Source organism: Cardiocondyla obscurior, linkage group LG16, assembly GCF_019399895.1.
Source record: "Cardiocondyla obscurior isolate alpha-2009 linkage group LG16, Cobs3.1, whole genome shotgun sequence".
Taxonomy (NCBI): Eukaryota; Metazoa; Arthropoda; class Insecta; order Hymenoptera; family Formicidae; genus Cardiocondyla; species Cardiocondyla obscurior.
In genome coordinates this window covers 2491109-2512030 of record NC_091879.1, presented here as the reverse complement: position 1 = coordinate 2512030, position 20922 = coordinate 2491109, and the positions used below count along the sequence as shown (strand labels likewise).

At 46.9% G+C, this 20922-nt stretch overlaps 1 protein-coding gene across 1 annotated transcript; it reads right to left on the bottom strand.

Annotated features, from left to right (window-relative positions):
• Positions 1–3: 3 nt before the first annotated feature.
• On the bottom strand, positions 4–14611 carry LOC139109081 (seminal metalloprotease 1). Its single transcript, XM_070667897.1, is given in 8 exon segments — positions 4–192; positions 265–398; positions 647–949; positions 1032–1211; positions 1388–1549; positions 1552–1644; positions 1647–1676; positions 14536–14611. Coding segments are annotated over 8 exon segments (1158 nt in total). The 3' UTR covers positions 4–12.
• Positions 14612–20922: the final 6311 nt, after the last annotated feature.

The window sequence follows — 20922 nt, the reverse complement described above, 5'->3', positions numbered from 1 at the left end:
TTCAAGATATGATTATTTAAAAACTCGAACTTTATCGAATATCCATCCCAAAGAAATTTCTTCGGAGGAATCGGAAGATTTATCGCTTTCTCCTGATGTGCGATCACCACATTGCTCCTTATACATTGCCCGCACCTTGGCCACATCCTTTGTGCTAAGTCCGTCTCGCTGACCAAGTTCCACCTTCTCTTTCTGCGAAGTGGCATAAACATTGAGAGTAAACCGAAATCAATAGGAATATTGCGAGTGCCGCACGCTCATTACCTTCGCCGTAATGGTAGGTTCGCCATTTCTAGAGAACGCGTGGGCGCTATAGTGCATGACACTCTTGTAATCATAGGCGATGCCATAATCAGTGACAGTGCGATTATCGTACTTGTTGAAGTTATGTTCTTTACCTGCAGAAATTCATTAAAATCATATATATGCGTTTTGCAGAAGCACTTCAAGACATCAATTAACACCGTTTTAACTTGAATTCGAGTAACATTCAAGTGTTCGATAAGTGGCAATCGCTTTAAACACTCGTGAGGAATGATTGCAATAATAAATCAATACGCGGTCTTACGCGCAGAGGAGAGAAAAAAATTGATGTAAATTATCACGGCACGAATGCGACGTATTTTAATGTGCTAGCCGTTTGTACCCGACTTGATGTTCTCCCAATGTATGGTGACCCACTCGTCTCGGTCCGCGGCGCTCTGCTGATGGTAAAAGCCCAAGGCGTGCATGAGCTCGTGCACAATAACGCCATGATGAACGCATCCTGGATTCTGCAAATTCAACACCTGCCCATGGCCGTGACGACCCACCAGAGACCAGCAGCCTGAGTTTTTTGCCTGTATCTTCACGTAATCGTCATCGGTATCTTTGTAAGGACGGAACCGCAAGCAAGTTCTATCATGATACTCCTCCATGGCTCCTTCAATCAATTCGATCTGCTCCCGATCTGTGAGTATTAAATTTTTTATATTAGACTTAAGTTTTTAAATTAACGTTATTCAATTCGACGAGAATTTCTTATAAAGTACCAAAGTCGTCTTCTTGTATAAAATACGGCACGACACCGCCAGGCCATCGAGCTGTGGCATCTAAAAGTCCATTTTTCCACGACGGACTGTCAGGATGAATCATTATATCGCCTTCGTGCAAACCGCTCAGCTCCCAAACATTTTGTAAATTATTCGGGCTCCAAGAATTAACATTATTAGCTACAAAAGAAATTAGGAAATAATAGACAAATATTAATAAAGCGGTTTTCAGACGTTAAACTTATTGCAAATAAAAAAAAGCAGCATCGTAAATAAGAATTAAAAAAAATCGTCGATTAAAATCAATTTTTTTTTTTAACTTTGACTGCAAGTACGTGAAAATTATTAGAAATTACCAATTTCCTCGTGATTGTGGTCACGTTCGAAGACTCCGTCAAACCGCGGTTCAGGTGGTATAGAACGGCCACGATGACTTTTAGCCGGCAGTTGCGAACTAACGCCGATCGTCACGAGAAATAAGATTATTCGTAAGACCATTGTCTGCTTCGTTCGAAACTAGAGCGCTATTTAGTCTGGCGCTGCACGTGAAACGTTCCTTTCCTTATATACGAAATTCTTATCCACCATAGCGCGTTCACTAGCTGAATTTTTGTAGACGCCAGATATGCAAATAATGGAGTTTATCTTAAGGGGTTTGTGAAATAAAAGGCGCGCAGATCCGGAATGTGGGTACCTTACCTCGGTCGTTTGCCCGACTCGGTTTCTTCGGTGCTGTATTAGCATCACTTTCGGCATTTGATACGTCAGTAATCGCCGTTCCACGTCTTTTTCAAAGCTATTTGGGTCGAAAATACGAACTATAATCGCGAACGTTGTCTGAATACAAATTGCGCTTATCTTTCCCGTTGACTGTTGCGACCCAATAGCGTCAGAAAATAGGTCCCGCGGCAAGCTCCGGTGGAATTATCACGGCTTGTTATGGTAGTGAACATTAAGACAATAAATTTACATAAAGGAAGGAAGGGAGTTCGCACACGATGCAAATACTAATTAAGCCTTGCCACTGCTTATTTCGATATGCACGAAAATAAATTAAAGTACCTCGTGAACGAGAACAAATCGTAGCAAGCCTCGGTGATTTGCGAAAGAAAATTTATTTAACGCCGTTATGGAAACTCGGCGGATCTGACGAAGCGACGACGAGAGAAGAAGGCGCCTCGGATCTCCGACCTCGAGGCAAATACGATTCACGGATGTGGGTCAAAATGATTCGGTAGCCGACCGCGTAATTCAGTACATCAGTGTATTATCTGCGAATCGTTCCGTGCCTTTCCCTCCGGGTCCCCGGCTTTTTCGCCGCGCGCCCGGGGCCCGTCCGCAGCCTCCGTTTTTGCTCCGGGGCGCATCGGAGGCGAGAAAAAAAGGCGTGCGATTATAGCAGCGCGAAATTAATGATAGCGACACCGTGCTCGCGCGCGCGCCGAAAACGAGGCTGCCGATCCGCGATACACACGCAGATACGCGTCTCAATAATCGTCGCAAGTTTAATTAGAAAACTTAAGAATTAGACGTTACCCCCACAGTGCGAGCCAACATTTAAAACGATTGTAGTAATTGCGGAAAGTTAAAGTAGATTATCTAGCTTTCGTTGGTCCACTATACATTCCTTCTTTTACTTCTAATTTTTGATTTTCTTTTTTTTTTATTATTACGTTATAATTTAAATCGTCATTATTGTATTTATCTTCATATAGAAAGCAAAATTGGTGCTAGAAACCGAAGGTAATTAACAATTTTTAATGATACCTCGGGCTTTGCGTCTAAAGCGAGCGCCGTTTCGGTTTCGGCTTCTCTCAAATTCCAAGTCTAGATCGCGCGATTCGCGAACGTCGACAAAACCGAACCGGTCTAGACGTTCGTTAGATAAAAGCTCCGTTGCGACGTTACGAGCAAACGCGCCGCGTACACAGAGTCGCACCCGAAAATCTCGCAGGCAGGGAATCGAAGGCAAGGCCAACGACCGAGGTGTTCCAGATTCAAGTAGCCTAAATTCTAACCGGACTTCTTGGAACCGCAAGCGAACAAGAATGACTCTTTCACGCTCGCGCTACGAGGCGCTCGCATTTTACGACCGTCTAACGACGGTAACTTCATAGGTTCTCGTTTTCTTCTCTACTTTCCGCAAATCGCTCCTTGCCGTCACAACCGTATCGAGTGACGACTATCCGTCATTTATCTCGTTCGTTCTTTCTCTCTCTCTTTGTCCTGAGCTGGTTTCGCCAGGAAGTTTCTTTTCGCAAGACACCTTCCACGAAGAGCAGATTACGACTTTTGGTTAGTTTACGCATAAACCGAGACGCTAATTCTCGGGTGATAAAGGTTGGAGACACTCGCTAGTCGGCGGCTTAACGAAATATTGAAAGTTTGTTTCCTTAGGCGTCTCTTTTTCTTCTCAAAATTTCTTACCGAGAAAAAAAAGAAAAAAATTCTATTTTAAACGCTCGAAACTTTACCAATAAATTTCGCACTTTCGGTGATAGCTGAAAGTTACGAAGTATCCGTGAGTTCGTCTCGTGAGCTCGATGGTGCCCAGAGATCGGGAATACTCGCGCAGGTGCTCTCGAGCGATACGCTCGAGAGCACCTCGGCGCACCTCATCGTCGCCGGAGTCATTATGCGGGGTGAGTTCAGCGTGGCATATGCGGCACGTGACTTGTCTAACGAGCGATTAGGCCAAGCGAATGCCTGGTGGCGCAAGGAACGTGAAAGATTTCTAACGATCGTCGGTCGCATTAGCAGTTCCTTGCTCCCGGCCGAGCGATAGTCGCCTAACGATCACCGCGCGCGAAATCTCGCGCGAATGCACGTGCTACTCCACGTGGTCGCGGGTCAACGACCCCGCGAGCTCTCCTGACGGACGTGGGAGCATTTCGCGTGCTCTCACCCCGTTTTTTTGTGCGCTCGAACACGGGACGCGATTCCCGAAGAGCTACTAGATCGTCGGAACCCTCCCTTGAATAACGAGACCGTGCAATTAATTGCGTAATTGATTAGCCAGCTGAGGTGCGAGCTCTCACGTTTGATCTGTATCCGGACCGCGTTCGCGTGCAAAATCTCGGTGCGCGAGGAACCCACGTCGTTCGCCGCATTTCTCGGTAGCGTTACGCAAATGTAGCCGGCTCTCGCGAAATGTCGCGGCCATTAGTATCGCAGTAAGCCAAATTTGGGCGCGATTCCGCTAATGATCGCATTGCCCCGGCAATCTCGCGTTCTCTCGCGAACGTCGGCTCGTCCGTTCATTGAAGTCGCCCGATATCGCGGCGCGCTTAACCGGTCCTCGCCGAGGGGAAGTCTTCCCATGAAGTTTCACTTGCACAACGTTCATTTAGTTCCTCTCTTTCGTTTTTCTCCCTTTTTCGTTTTGCGAAAGTTTCGGCCTGCTCGAATTACGCCGGTTTAACAACATAAGTACACGTTTCGTCTTTGCGCCGGCGATGTAAAAGCGACTCTTTCTCGAGAAGTGATAGAGATAGCGGAAACGCGCGACGCCAGTGCGACTTGTGCGTTTTGTATTTTAACGAGAATATTTTTTTATCCGCCGACAGTTTATTGTCTACACAGATTGATTGCCACATATGCGTAAAAAAAAAAAAAATAATTAGGGACACTCGCCTTTCTTTGTATTATTTTTTTTCTCAGTTAAAACAAAAAAATACCGCGACGTATTTGTTAGTTATAGATTTCTCCAAAAGTAAAGTGAACAATCAACATAATATTCGGCGTATAGTTACTTTTATCACGCGTTAATTTTTTTAAGGGTGAGGCAGATAAACAAAGACCGGGCGGCGTACACGGCTCGCACAACTTTGTCGTTATGAGTCCCGCATTCCTCAGCCGAAGGTCGAGCACGCAGCACGCACGTAGTTAGCGGAGCTTTGTTGTACGTGGTAGAGAAGTGCTCATATTAAATTTGAAGAAAATTATATTACACGCGGAAAAATAATAGTGATTAAAATTTCTGAGCTAATAGCAGTCGAGCTGACATTTACTGTCGCGGCACGAAGTGAGGTGAACGAGAGAATCGGGCAGTAATAAAATCTCTGTTATCTCTTTCTTAAATAGGGCGATGTTGTTTACAACGTAGGAATAATATAAAGTATTTTATTTTATTTTAAAACATTTAGATTAACAGGTAATGATAATTGCCGCGAGCAGCGGAATTTGCCGGTAAACGTCGAAGCGGTATCGCTTGAAATGTTTTCCTGCCGGTTCTATTGCGCTCGAAGTTCATTACCATGCTAAACGAGGCAGTCGAATGTGAAAGACAGGCATTTGAGGTGCAGCGAATGGTAGTCCGATGTGCGAAGGCGGAATGGAGATATTTTTAGGTGCGCAACAGTTAACCTCTTTATTCTTCTTTACGATCCTCGGCGGAGTTTACTTCTGCAACGTGACTTCCTTTCTTCCCTTCTGGCCCGATCGCCAGACGAAATCGGCCCCGTGATCTCGTGGTCGTCTCTGCAGAAAACTTGTCATTCGTTCGCTTCGTGCGGGTCTGTTCAACCACCGAATAATACCTCTAAACGAAACGAAAGTTGCAACATTAAACATATTCGAAAATTAAATAAAAGTAAAGTTAACTCTTTCAATTTCGTTAGCAAAGAAATAATTTTTGTCGCACTTAAAAATATGATAAAAAAAATTTAAGAAATTAATATCCTTTAATACAAAGTAAAAAAAATTTACAACGACAGTTACTAGCCTCAATTGATACACGTTTCGTCGACAATGAGCTAACATCTGAACTTCAGTCCCAATTTCGAGTGCGTTCCGATCCGATATACGTACCGGCGTGAATAATTTGGCCGTCTACTTTCACAGTGCATCGCGAACGGGAACAACGGCTGTAATTTCGCGTTTCCTATAATCATTGTTCGCGCCGATTTCGGGCACCGCCTGTGGCCGATCTCGTCGGCGATCGCTGGGCGCAGATGAAAGCTAAAATCGTAAAAGATGTTTCGGCGCCGCGTACCTCCAGCGGAGCTCGCTTCTGGGTCCCCGGTGAACCACTGACCCACTGGAACCACTCCGGACCATCGGGACCAACAATGTATTTCGATAGTGAGTGAACTCGGCGAACAGCGCGAACGTTCCCTCGGTTCATCGACCCTGATCGCGGTTCTCTTTCTCTTCATCTCGCTCGCTTCTCTTTCTTTCCGCCGTCCTCCTCCTCCGTTTCGCCCCCGTTCGCTCTTTGCCTCCCTCTTTCTCTTTCTCTTTTTTTTTTTCTTGTTTTTTTTTTTTTTTTTTTTTTTTTTTTTAATTCTTTCCCGCCCTCTTGCCGAGTTCTCTCTATCCCCCCTCTCGTGCCAATAAAGCCCGCGGCTTTTAATGCGTTCATATCCGCTACCGTGATGGATCATCGTATTCACCGTTTCGCTATATGCACTCGCTCCGCCGTCGTTAAAAAACGCGAGATGAGCTGACCGAGTTGATTATACGCAAGCTGATTTCCTCGCGAGTATCGGACAATATATGATTATATTTGATAACAATTGATAAGATATATTTCGATAAAAATTGAGTAAAATTTCAAAGTGTCAAGCCTGACGTTCCGACTTTTGAATAACTTTAGTATACCATCCGCTTTGTTGAACCTTTCGTCGATCAGGGCCCAGTCGGAGCAGCAGAAAAGCGGTCTAACGACGGATATTAAGGACGGACAGGTACAAGGCATTTCGTATTAGCGTAGCGGAGGAGGTGGACGTCAGTACGCGCGAGCACGTGGCCGATGGGCCGTTATCTAGCGGGTCGCGTGAAGCCCTCCACTTTGTGGAACAGCCCGAGATCACCGCGGTATTAAACCTACCTTTTCCCTTCCTCCCGCGCGTCTCTCTCTCTCTCTCTCTCTCTCTCTCTCTCTCTCTCTCTCTCTCTCTCTCACTCTCTTTCTCTTTTTCTCTCTCAGCCTGTCGGCTTCTCCCTCCCCCTCTTCTCCTGTCTTTCTTCCTTCCACTCTCGTCCTCCTCACCTAGCTTCTCGTCCTCTCTCGAGCAGCCTCACGTTCTCGAGCCGGTCATGCACCTGTGAGAGTGAAAGTGTCCTCCGTCTTGCGCCGCGCCGTGCCTCCCTCCCGCGTTCATCAAACCACCACCTTCGGCGACCGCTGCCTTTCGGCGACCACCACCTTCCGCGACACCTTCGACGACACACGCTGCCCATCCTCCACCACCGCTCCAGCTCTCCGACCGATCTCCCCAACTCATCTCGTTCTGTCGCAGCTTCCCTGTGCAGCGAGACGATTTCTTTAAAGTGTTCTTTTTTTCTTTTTTTTTTCTTTTTTGTTTTAACGTGAACCAACTTTTCCGACTGACGATCTGTCACGATAGCTATAATCGCCATCTCGACTCGTTATACTTTATTTAAAACGTTTAGGATATGTGTCAGCGTGTCTGCGGCTCGAATTCTTTATATCTGGATTTATAAACTGCATAATCGTTAACATTTTTATTGAGAGGAATTCTCGCGAGTCTCTTAATGACTTTTTACCGTCTTCCTTGCAAATTATTTTACGACAATGATACATAGTAAAGTTACGTAACTTAGCGCGGAAAAAGATATTTGTGACATAAGGCAGTGTTTTGTAAATTATGTATATTTTACATACACGTCTCGCAGGCGAGAACAGTTTCTTCTTCAATAACTGTAAAGCTTGCTTCGAAATCTTTTTTAGACTTTCTTCTACTTTTTATAGAATCGTTTGCTAACGGGTCGTATCAGAAACTACTTATCACTGTCGCATAAATTTCGTTCTCTCCAAAAATATTGCTGGCTAGCTGGTAGAATTTTGAAAAAAAAAGAAAAAAAAAAGAAAAAAAAATTAAGTGTTATTCAGACTTCCGTCGAATTTATATAATTGATATAGAAAAGCGGCTGTAAAACACGTCGAGGCGTATGCAAAAATAGTAACGTTAAAATGATGCTGTAAGGTAGTGAATGCAAAATCTTTCTCGACAAATATTGATGTTTTTAATAGGAAAGATATACTCAATGCAATGAGAAACCGGCGAGAAACCAATGGAAGAGGCAGTTCGGATATTTGAGAACCTCTGTTTCTCGATAAATCAAATAGCCACGGGGCAAGTAGATAATCTCCGATCGGCCGATTCATTATCATAAATTCGCATTAGAAATTTCGTTAATAGACAATATCGCGACCCGCATGCCGATGAGTCGGGAAAGCTTCGACTTTCGAGTACGTCGACCCCTAATGACCCGAAGCAATCGGCCAAACGTCTCGCTCATCCTTTCTACTGAGATCCGAATCGTGATTTTACAAAATTATGCAAAATCGCACTCTTAAGCGTTCTCGAATGTTAAACCACATTATTGTGCAAACACATAGGGAACATTAACTATACTTTAGATTCCAGATCCCAAATAATTTCAGAATTCATTTCTGGGGCGAGTGACAGCAAAAATTTATAAGACACGCAACATACAGATAACGTAAAAGTTAATTAAAAAATACATTACGGTCTTTACTTCTAAATACTATATTTCTCGAAAAGAAAATTTCACGAAGTGCATTTTTAATAATGAAATTTAATACAAGATTTTTTTTTAAGGTAAAAAAATTTGATAATTTTTATTTACAAAATATATCTTTTTAATTAAACAAATGTATAAGTAGTATAAATAGTACTAGGTAAATTTAAAAAATCTCTAGATGCGCTACGTACATTTTATAGATCCGACGTACAATTAAATTAACCTTTTTACTAATTTTTTTTTTTTTTTTCTTTTTTTGCCGATACTTTTTCTCTCTTTATAATATATTTATTATTTTTAACTTTTTTCCTCTCGCCATTTGTTTCTCGTCGCACTCGGGATAGCGCCTAATCTGCAATTTTGAGCGTCGCTGCTTTCGACGATCCGGTATTCTTTCACGGTCGATTTCACGCGTTCGTCGCACCTCTCGATTCGAGATTCAAGATTCCAGATGCCACAATGGAGGAACTTTCTTCCCGTGGTCAACATTCGCCCGTCTGCGAAAATGTTCTTGAATTGTTGAAAAGGCAGGTGGTGCTTCTTGTGGAGCGTGTCACCGTGTTCAGCCTACACCTCTTTTATTCTAATTATTTCCCATTTTCTTTATTAAGCATTTGATTTTCCTATCGATAACTTGGATACTCAAATCCAGCAATCTGAAATAAAAAATTATTAAATTCATATTTCAGCTCGATTTTCGCGGAACTGTCGCTTTAAGTTAACCGTGCGGAGATTTTCAGGCGTCCAAGTCGACGGGTGGGATCATAAATAAAATCGCGATTAATCCGACAACTTCTGAAATACGGGCGATGCTGGGCAGAGAGGCCCGGGGACATTGTTCCAAGAGAACGGCACGTACGTAAATGGGGTGCATGCGAAACGGTTGCCGCGGCCGGCGTTGCGTCGCCTCCACGAGGAGGGAGCGCGTTTTGGGTGTCGTAACACAATTTTATAATTCCGCCGCGCTGCTTTGCCTACCGCGGGGCCAGGTCGTTGACCGGCCCGCCGTGTATTCCAAACGGGGTACAAACGCGGCCGTAATACAACCGCCAGATACGTACGTACGTACGTACGTACGTACGATCGCGCGTCTCTCCGCTCGGCCGACTCTCTCGATCGCGCGGCGAGAGCGTGAGCGCAATAACGAGCGCGGCCCGGACTAACGTCCCCCCGGTGATAAAACGGACAAACGCGGTTTGGTGGGGTAGGCCCTGGTTCCGCTCTCTAAAACCGACCGACGAAAAAAAAAAAAGGAAAAAAAATGGAGAGAGAAAGAGAGGAGAAACAGCCGTTCGCAGAAATGGAGGAGACGAGACGAGCTCGGCGACGGGACCCTTTTCTCCGCCGAAACGTCAGAAAGTCACGTCTCCGCGTTTATTGTACATCGAGACTCGTTGAATCGATTATAAAAGAACCGTTCGAGCGACGTAATTTAATATACACCGCTGAATATCGATGATTATTTCGCTCGGCAATTTAAATGAAGCTCCAGATAAACCCCTTACGCAATTGCTCGTCGGCGCGATTAAGTAATAATGCGCACCGATCGCGCCCCGCGGACCCTGATAATAAGGCATGACTCACGAGCTCCTCGATCTCGCGCCGCCTCATCAAACGCTAATTACTCTCCATTATCGCCGTCGAGTCGCGATCTCATCTGGTTCTTGCGCCGCGATTTCATGCGAATTTGTACTTGAGCGGTCCCGCGCGACTCGTTCTTTACAAACCATAATTATTCTTTGATTATTCTCGGAGCGCGATCAACGAGCAGCGAAGTGTCCGCGGAATTCTGTTTATTACTTGGGCGTTATCACGCAAACGACTCATTCTGTTTGCCGTCTCACTTACGACGCCGTTTATCGCTGGTCAACGACCACATCTCCAGCCCGTGACACCGTATTGACTCGTCGCAGTTGCAATCGATTTCACGCTGTTTATAACTTCGTTAGTATGCATTTCGCGTGCTCGAGGCGCGAATAATGCGCAAAATAGTCGCCGCCGCCGGGAGAACCGGCGATGTTTCATAGTCCGCTCGACTCGCAGAAATTCCCTCTCTGCACCCAGAGCTTCCCAGTTCTGTTCCAGGTGCTCTGTAAAAATTCGAACTCCCCCTATTTCTGCCGCATAGATTTTTTTTTACTTACGTCATTGTCACCTCTAATAAATAATATATGCAATTGCAAGCAAGAACCATTTGAAATACTATACAAACGTCCGAAGGTTTAAGAAAGTATCTTTCATTATCATCGTGGCGGCTGTACGTCTTCGTGCTCACTCGTTACTTTACAAAGTGTACTTAGCGTGCCTGTCAATGCCAGAAACTGCATTTTCATGTTTAATCAATCACGGCCGGTTTCGTAATCCCCCGACGTCGCGGGACTAATTTTCGCCGGTCCTCCTCGCGCGGAGCTCGTCCGGCTCGGACTTTTACGGTGCCTCCGGTACGATATGGTACCGAGCCGGACGAGTCCTCGCGTGCAGCTTACGAAACGCGTGCACGAGGCGCGATGCTGGCACGCACTCGCGAACGGGCAGAAACAGTAAACCCAGAAACGCGACGGGGCCGGTGCGCCCGTCTTCTTTCACGGGGCAACGAACTCCGCTCTCGTACCGCGGATGTCATTTACTACAGCACCGGCCGAACCACTCGGAGAAACCGATCGATCGAGGTCCGATCCATTTTTTTTCTCCCCCTACCCGTGCCGAGAGGAGACACGCGTTTCTTTCCGCGACTCCGTCCCGGAGTCGCCCGCGATGATAATTGCCACCGTTGCTCGTTGCCTTATCGCGATCCATCTTATCGCTAAACAAACACGGCCATTAATCGGCTCGAATTTAACGCTGATTAATTTCCCTAAAAAAACAGTTCTTAAACTATTTTTTATATTTTTTTATTTTATTCTATTTTATTTTATTTTATTTTATTTTTTTTTATTGTTCTTGAAACTGGACTTCTTTTCCGAGAGTTCGATGGTTATGGGAATAGAAATGTACGATTTGCATGTTGCAACGGCCGAAATTGTGAGAGAGAACGGGCGCTGGAAATAACGCAAGGCAATTCGTTATCGTAAAGAGGCTTTTTGCATAATTATCGCAACCTGTTTTAATGTCAACGTTCTGGAAAGCAACACGTAACCCGGCGATGATTGTTTCGTCCGGAGGTTACATTTCACGCGAGAGAAATAAACCAGCCTGCACATTCCAAGCAGCAAGAAGGGATATCGCGCTCGCCGTTTGCGATAGGCAGGAGCTGCGCGCTGATAGACACCGTAATATCCTTGATAAGACACGACTCGGTAATCGGTTCTTTTACACGATGACGATCTTTTATCTAGGAAGCTAGAAGCCAAGACAATTAAATCGTGAATTGTGCACGACGACTTTGAGACTCTTTCATTCAATTAGCTTCTCGTGCTGCGATCGATCTGCTTGGCAGAATGATTAAACGTCTGTAACCCAATAATTAATTAATAATGACTAAGTCGATCAGCGAATAATACTCGAACAACGGGCGAGCGATTACTTTCGATCGCTCCCGTATCTCGCGCACAATTGCAACAAGCCGGAAACGGTTTCCGAAGCCTTCAAGCTCGTCCCGATATAATTTTACGTAACGAGTCGGCAGCCAGCAATTATCGCAGCTTTGGGGAATATTTTTCCTCTCTCCCGGGCAGCCGGGGGCACAATGGCGTGGGCCGGCACACGGGGCTCGTGAAAATAGCGTATTAACGAAATTAGCATAAGAGGAGAAAGTCGCGGTCGTCGGCCGCGCGGCCATGTTTACGCGAGTGCCGAATCTGCGAGTTCCCGGCTCTCCAGAGGAGAGATAAAAAGCCGGCGCGCATAACTCGTGTGAAACCCACGGCTCGAGCAGATTCGCAATCGCCAGCGTCCCTTCGACACCTGTCGAAGGAGCCGATCTGGTTCGTTTCGTTCTTTCGCGAGCGAGAGACCGCGCGGAGGCTGCGGACGATCTCGCGGCGATTTCTATCGAAAGATGTCACACGGCGCGAGTTTCCAACGGTACCATTTTAACGCGACTAAATTATATGTATTATCAATTTTCTATTTCTTAATGACAGCATTTTTTCTTTTTTCTTTTTTTTTTAATTTATTTTATATTTCAAGTAATCGTCGGTACAATTACGATACTTTCGGGAAAGTCTGGATGAACCGTCGATCTCTCCGCGAGAACTAGTCGCGAGAACAACGAGTCGCGCGGCGTGAGGAACGACGTCGCGGCAAAATATTTGCACACTCAAATTAAGGCGGTTTGTCCCACGGAGGAGTCGCGACACGTCGAGACGTAACGCTGGAGCGATGTGCAAAGACGCGCTTGCATAAGCGCGACAGCGGAGAGACGTTTATTTTGCAGCGAGGTGTCCACCGTCCGTGCAAACACTTTAAGTAGGCACGAATATCTAGTTGGCGAACCGGCCGGGTCGTTGAACCCGAGAGGGGAGCGTCGGATCAGCTGGTCGCCAGCCGCGCGAAGATCGATGGTTTTCGACGACCCAATTTCCTGGCCGTCGCGCGCGCGAACGGGGGGCAGGGGGGCGAGCAAGGGGTACCGAGCCTATCGCACTTTCAAATCACGCGCTCGCGTTACGGTCATCTACATGGATGGCGGCTCGCTAATTTGCCGTACGCTTCCCCGGGTGCGCGCGTTTCGTCACGAACGCGTCGATGCCAATTATGCGAATCATCTTATGCGACCGCGGGTGAAGTCGAAACGTAACGTACCCCCGCGCGGGCCGGAATCCGACAGGCGGGCTGAACAAATCGGCAAGCTCAAAGCGAAATCTCGCTTATCTCCGAGACAGTCGCAGCGCGCGGGATTCACATTATTACCGGTTTTACTCTTATCGTTCACGTCTAAGTAATTAATAATTGCGTAACTAGCATCTTGAATTAAATGAACATTTTTCTGGCGATTCGGGACGACAGAGTTTCACGACAGAATTATATCTCGGTGGAAGAGTGGTGCAGAATAAGCATGTCATGTGAGAAAATAATTGATACGCGAGATCTTCTACTCTGTGAAAGTATCCGAGACACGAGGAGCGCTTAAATCGCGAAATTATGTGAAAATCGCGTCGTGCTTTCTAGCTGGAGCGGCGCTGGAGGAGATAAGGTCGTAGGATCCGATGCGCCGCGGCGGGGTGAGTCGGCTCTCCTGAATGGAGGTAAACGGCCGTGAGAGATGCGCGATAAGAAGGAGCCGGCCGCGAACTAGCCGGCTGACTATCCGCGGCTGAATGGCCGAGCCGGTCGGCCCGACGGAGGTGGTAGAGCCTAGGATCGTTCCGCATCGACAAAAGCGGGGGAGGCCGATCTGACCGATAGCACATGAAACTGGGTTATCAGAACGCAGCTCTCTTGGACCGGTTACGCTCGATCCTCCTTCTCGTCTTCTATTTTCCTCGGTCCCCACCTGCCCGCCTCTAAGCCCGCGTTTCGCGTTTTCGTCCGACTCAGCAGCGCCGACTTTATTCTCATTTCGAGGCGAAGATCCATGAAAAAAAAAATTGTCACTCGTCGCAATTAATATCGTATTAATTTAAATTAGCACGCGTTCGGTGATTTAATTTTAAAGCTGCCGCTGTGGCGGTATTTCTTTTAATATTACTAATTAGGATTATCTATTGATACAATGAGATAAAATGAGACGGGGTGTATCTCGCGAGATAGATATTCTATTTCATCGCTCCCCGCGATATTCGAGTAATAAACCCGCGAGGTGCGCGTGCAGGTAACCAGTTGTCTCCGCGCGTGTTTCATTGCCTTCTGGCCGAGTCACCTCTACCTCCTTCACCTCGCAAGGACATGAAATCCTTGGTCCAAAAAGTCGCCGACGAGAGTTTCGGCGGGAGAGAGACGGGATCCTTGAACCCCAGTTGATGTCGGCATTCTTCCTCCGTCTGGAGCGGGCAGGGCATGAACCGCCTCGCGGCTCGCATATGCGCACCTAGCGAGAGAGGCGCATTTTTACCGGACTTCCAAGAAGGACCATAATGCAGTCTCTCGGACTTGCAGTATGATCCTTGAGCTGTGGGGCAGTCGGCCATTCAACGGCCAAAGAATGCGTTTTCGAAGGCCACCGGCGTTGCAGTCGCGTGCGTCCGGCATTTTCGAAAGACCCTGCAGTTCATCTCTACGCGTGTTTCAACATCGATCGCGTTGCCGACAGCATTAGTAAAATTAATCTCGAGATAGCATATATTAAATACAATATTAAAGATAATATTAAAAGCGTGAACCGCTGGCTCGTAGAATCGCGGAAAATTTTCAATCGCCGTCGAGTGACGAGAAGATCCGCGATCGCGCGCGATAAGTCGAACTCGCGCTACGCGTTTTCTAATCTCGATCCCGAGGAAATAACCGGGCAAGGGCGAGGGGCGCAATTTCGAGGAGGAATCCAGATACGGTGGCGCGCAAATGAAATGAGCTTGGGAAGTTCGTCGATCCGCGGGCGAAGTGAAACGACGATCTCTCGCTACCGAAGGAAAAGGACCCCAACCTTGATAACTGGATCCAGCCAATGACCCCGGTCGTTCGTTGCACCGTAGGACGATACCTACCCGTAGGGTTTAGTAGGAACAGGTAGGTAGGTTGGTAGATATGCGCGATCCTTGCAACCGCTGCCGGGATCGTCGGTTGCCTCGAGCACCTACCGAGCCCTGTAAAAAAGAACGCAGGATCTCTGCGAGGTATAAATAGATATCGCCGCCACGGCGAGCAAAAGGAGAAACAATGGCAGCGTAATTGATTCCTCGCGAACGTGCCTATGGCCAGCACTTTCTTCGTTACCCGCAAAAACGTGACGGACGCGCGCGTATCGCAACGTAAATACCGCTCCCGTCGCGCCGTAAATTCGGCAGAGGTATGGTGCGATTACGTACACGGATAAGAATCGGCGTCGACGAAAAGAGCATATTCTCTAATCGAAAAATATTCGAAAGATATTAATTTAATTGTTTAATATTAAATCTAATTAATTTAGATTAAATGTCCATTTCAATAAGTGGTTAAAATTAAAAATAACTTATGATTAAAGAAAGAAAAAAAAAGAGAAAAAAAATGCTTCGAGCATTAAAAGAAAATTCGAGCTACGAAACTTTAAAACCGTTCGGCCATTCGCAGTGCGAAAACCAAAGGAAAGATTAAAGCGGAATGCATCCGATTATGAGGTCGTTGAAGACAGACGAGGTGGCCGGGACGGAGAAAGGAGAACACTGTGAGAGATCGCGCGATGGGGGAGCCGCTTTGAGAGAGCGACGCACCCTAGAGTTCATTATTCTCTCTGCCAAGCGGAGGCTGAACAAAAACCGCCAGTGGTGCCTATCAGCGGCACCACCACCTCCTTTGCTTACCGCCCGTTGCCCCGCGGGCAGTCCTCGTGGAAAAATCCGTTTCATCGAACCCGGAGTAGTCGTCCTTAAGTCGAAAGAAAAATATTTCATACGCTGGGTGCTTGCGCTGTGTCGCAGGCACGGATTTACCGTGCGTTCTCCAGGCCGCGTCGAAACAATCGTCTCGCCGATTCCCGCTACGATCGCCGGGTCCCCTCTAATCGCTCTTCGATCTCTAAGACGTTGCGGGGGAGTCTCGCGGTCCAGCCCGTGAATCCCGCGAAGGACGTCTTTTGCGGAGAAAGGCGGCCGGCACACTCGGCCACGTGCGATCGATCACCGTCGCGATTGCAGCCCTGAGGCCCCCTGAGGGAACACCGGGGTTGGTACCCTCGGCATTCTGTATTCAGTGTATTCCCCCCGCGTTCAATGTACGCTGCAGACGATATCTAGATGGCTGCCCGATGTCTGCCGTCGCCGCCGCCGCCGCCGCCTCGGAGAAAAGAATCCGGCTTACGCTTATACGGTAGATGGTGGTAGTTATGCGCCTGGTGCTTCGGGGGAGTCGGGGACCGCAGGCTAAGAAGCGGCCGTAAATAACGGTCTATAGTTTTCAAAGGGGTAGAGCCGGGCATCCGCGCTGAAAAGCCATCCTCCGCGCCGCGCGCGCGTATGTTAAATCTTTGGCAAAAACGTTGCATTTGGAATTCTTTCCCGAATTCCCAGAAAAGGATCTACCTGATCGACCCGCTGGTTTATGGGAAACCCGACCGTTTTTGCGTCGCATAAACCGCTCGTTAGAAAAAATTTTGGGAACGATATCAAGAAATCGTGAAATAAAAAGTGTTTTTTTTTTTTTTTTTTTTTTAATTTTTCGCAAAATTCCTTCTAAAAAAAAAAAAAGAACTGTAAAGTAGTTCGTGTTGGAATCTGAACACGGCGAACAAGGCGGGATTTACGGATGTTATAATCAATCCGAGGCTGTCGCGCTTTTTTTTTTTTTATGAATGAACGAAAGAAATGAACGCGAACTTGCAACAAGATGTCTCGGACTCGAGAAAACCAGACTGGACGCATCTGAAGACTGAGACCGATCGCGCAAAGTGGTTCAATAGCGGCTCGACCTAAGGATCTTTTAACGCAGGTGGCCATTATCTGGAGCACATCGATCACCACGATTAATTCTATCGGGTTCTACAATTTATTTGCCGCGATCGGTGGTGCGGCGATCCGCGTCGGAATTTCGAAACGATCGGTTGCCCCGTCTCCCTATATTTCTGCGCCGATCTCCTCCTTTTCTTCGTCATCCCTCTCCTCCACCCGGCGCGACGGCCGGGTTTAGGCGAGGTTATCAGCCGCGTTAGACGAGACGACGAACTCGCGCGCTTCCTCTCTCCCGCGTACTTCTTCCTCTTTTCCGCCTCGTCGACCTTATTTTTCTCCCCCGCGTAATATTAATTATTATTAATTTTTAAAAACGATTAACGAGAACAATTACATTGTTCGAAGTCTTCGTGCTGACGCGAGAGGAGCGCAAAGAAAAAAAGAGAGAGAGAGAGAGAAGATTAAAAAGAAGCCCAATAAACATGAAAGGAGAGTTGTAATTAGCGTTACAAATTTAACGAAGCTGATTTCATAAATTTTATCGCGTTTCCAGATTAATCAAACTTAAATTGGCCCATCGGTCAAAAGTCGAACCGGTTTTTCGCGGCTGGGAACGCTCGTGTTACTTTCGCTCGATCGTACGGTACGCACGCGAAAACCGTCAATCGTGGAACCGTCTTCCCGGCGGCCGGCAAGAATCTCCCTGCGACGGAGAACTAGGGCTCAAACCGCCCTGCGAGAAACGGGGGGAGCCCTTAGGCTCGACTCGGCAGAGGAGAGTGAACGAAGAGGCGCGAGGAAACGATATGCAGATTTAACGCCGCGAGTGACCTTTGTCGGTCGTTGCACGTCCCGTCAGATAGCGTCGAGTGCAGTTGTACTCCGTTCCGAGAGGGTCCTGCGAAAGAGGGACAAGGAGCCGCGCGAGGGTTCACCGGGACTACTGATCTCCCATCTCCGCTTTATTCATCGAGGCCCGAACGGGAGCCGATTAAGGAGTCGACGTCCGCCCTTCGTTCTCTTCCTTCCTTTCTCTCGACGATCGTGCCGGGTTATCGATCGCGAGGCTAGAGCCTCCTCGGAAAAAGCTGAGAAGTCCCCAAGTGTCTCCCGCCGAAAGGCAAGGTAGATCCTCAAATATTAATTTCTAATTAATAATAATTGAGTACGAAATTTAATTTTTATTTAAGAGCTCGGAAGTTAAATCGTTAGTCTTCGAGTAAGGGTTATCAGGCAAAAATAAGGAAACGCAGTCGCGAGATGGACCGGTCGAGTCTCCGGAGGTGTTCTCGATCAGCGCTTTCAATTACGCGTTCGCGCAGTTATCGTCAACGTGCCTCACGTTTCCGAATGCGTGCCGCGTAGACGAGACGCCGGGAGCGCGTTTTCCATCGCCGTGCAACGTGCGCGGCCGATCACGTTTCAGCCTTCTCTTCTGCTTTATCTTCTCGCGCGGCTTCTCTTGCTTCCCTTCCTCCTCCACACAATCCAGTTCGGTTTGCGGCGGAGGGAAAGTGGCGCATTCGCGCCAGTGCCTTCGCGCGCCTTTGTTGCGTCGTGCATGCTCGCGAATGCGCGATTTATCTAGCGCGAATCGAGCTAAGGGTTCGCGAGTCCACCGGAAGCTTGTCACGTTCCCTTCGAAGTCGTTTAAACGCACTTTTCACCCCGCGCCCCTTACGCTTCAGAGATCGTTACAATCGACTGTAAGTTCTTAACTTGTAAAAAAAAAGTTTCTTAACTTTTTACGGAAAAGTAATTATTAATTTACATTTTTAGATAAAATTGAAGATGAAAGTCTCATGAAATTTTGGAACGTGAAATACTTAAATTTTTAGGTAGTTTTTTTTTTTTTTTCTTTCTATACATAGAAGAATGCCTCTTATATCGATGCTACATTTTTTTTTCTCAATCCGGTTGGCAACAGGCCTCCGGTCTCGATTTGAAATTCCCGAGTCTCTCAAGTCCTCTCCTCCGTACACGAGGTTCCCCGGGCCTCCAGAGATCCTCTATCTTACAGCCGATTAATACACTTCGAAGGCACGTCGTACAAATGGAAATACGTGCTGTCGAGTGGTACCAAAAAAAAAAAATTCAATCGCGTCCCGTGGCCTCTCCACGAGCCGCCAAGAAGTCGAGAAGTCTCTCGATGCCCAGCTTCCTCAGGCGGCCAGTAGGTCGATAGGAAATTGAGCTCTTCCTCCTTCTTATTTTTTTCCTCCGGCTTTGAGCATTCGGGCGCGCACCAAAAAATAAATTGAATTCGGCCTGCGATCGTCGTACGTGATTGGCGAAGGCGAGAGCGATAGCTCTCACGTGAACGCAGGTGAGTGCACAGACGCTCGTAAAGCAAGAAGCCCAGTCGTGTGTGCGTAAGGGCAATGGGTCGCAATCGCTTTTGTGTGCGTCCACGTATGCACGAAGACATTAGTAATATTCCTACGACGTTCTAAGACCGCAAATGCTACTTACGACAAGCCGGCCGATTACGCAAAGTTTTTATTTATTCACGGTAAACACGGAAAAGCGCATTGTTTAATGAAATTTTTTTAAGCCACGCTCGGATCAGCATTTATTTCTAAATATATTTAAGATTATTTTTAATACAGCCCTATTTGAAATAAAAATCACCGAACGGCCCGGTACAACAGCTTTAAATAAATTAATAAAAATAATACGATTAATCGTTTAATTTTTAATTAGAATTTTTTTTTTTTTTATCGGCGAGTTTTCCACTTTTGATCCACAATATTTAATATGAAGGCAAATCGTGGACTCCACCGTGGAATATCACGGAACAGATCTTTGCTGTCGCAGCAGAGCGGTTGAATATATTTGGTAGTCAAACGATCCCGGAGATCCCTTTCGTCAGCTACTTGGGGACGCCACTCGGGCTGACGGTGTGGTCAAGTTACGTCGTACAGTTTTGCCGCGATAAATTTCCGCCAGGAAGCGACAGTTTCACGTGGATCGCGACATTTATCACGATCACCGGGATTAATCATTGTCCGGAAGATTCCGAAACGCAGCGCTCGCCTTCTGCTCGAACTCGAGTTTCGTAATTCCCGCCCGACCAGTTATAATATTATTCAGGCCGGGCAAAATCCTGGGCATCGTGGCATTCGTGGCTGCCATAGTTCCCGGTGAGGCCCCCGTGCTCGCAGATTCGGTAAGTTTCACCCAGCGTTTACAGTCCTTCCTCCGTTTTCCGTGCAGCTAATATTTCACAAACTCATCGCGCGCTTTGTATTTGATAAATTCTTTTCAACTGCATTTTACCTGAAAAGCCCGATTTTCGGCGTTCCAAATACATAACCTCCAAAATCACGACCTTGGTTAAACTAGGAGATCTGAATATTAAATTTGTCGAAGACTCTTCTGCTGGGAGAGCTCGAAACGTTTAAACGTTGAACGTGAAAGGGTCGACTTTATGCGCGGCGTATTAGAAAAGAAAATACGAAATGGCCCTGGCGGGTTACCATTCACGGGACGACTTGCTGCGGTTATTAAAAAGAAAAGGAAAGAGGGGAAAAAAAAAAAGAAAAAGGTTCGGTGACGCGCCATCGAAAGAAAGCTTCCTCGTCGCCGGCTTCCCGCGGCACGTGTTTGACCACGTGTCGGCCTATATCGCGTAGTCGCGGCACGGAATCGTTCCTTATCCTCTCCGCGATTGCGTACGTGCGCGTGGCTCGCTAATGAGATAACTTTACACAGGTAACTCTCGCCGTGGGCGGGCAGAGAAAGGTCGCGTTTATCACCCGCGTCTGCCGTTGGAGGCTGCGATCGCGCTTCACCGATCGTCGAAAGCTTCTCGAGAAAACGAACGTTCGCGTAAAACCGGGTCTGAACTCTAAAGGTACAATGAGGCCTCAAGCCGCAAGGAATTTATTAAATTTAAATTAATTAAACTTTGGCTGGTTGAT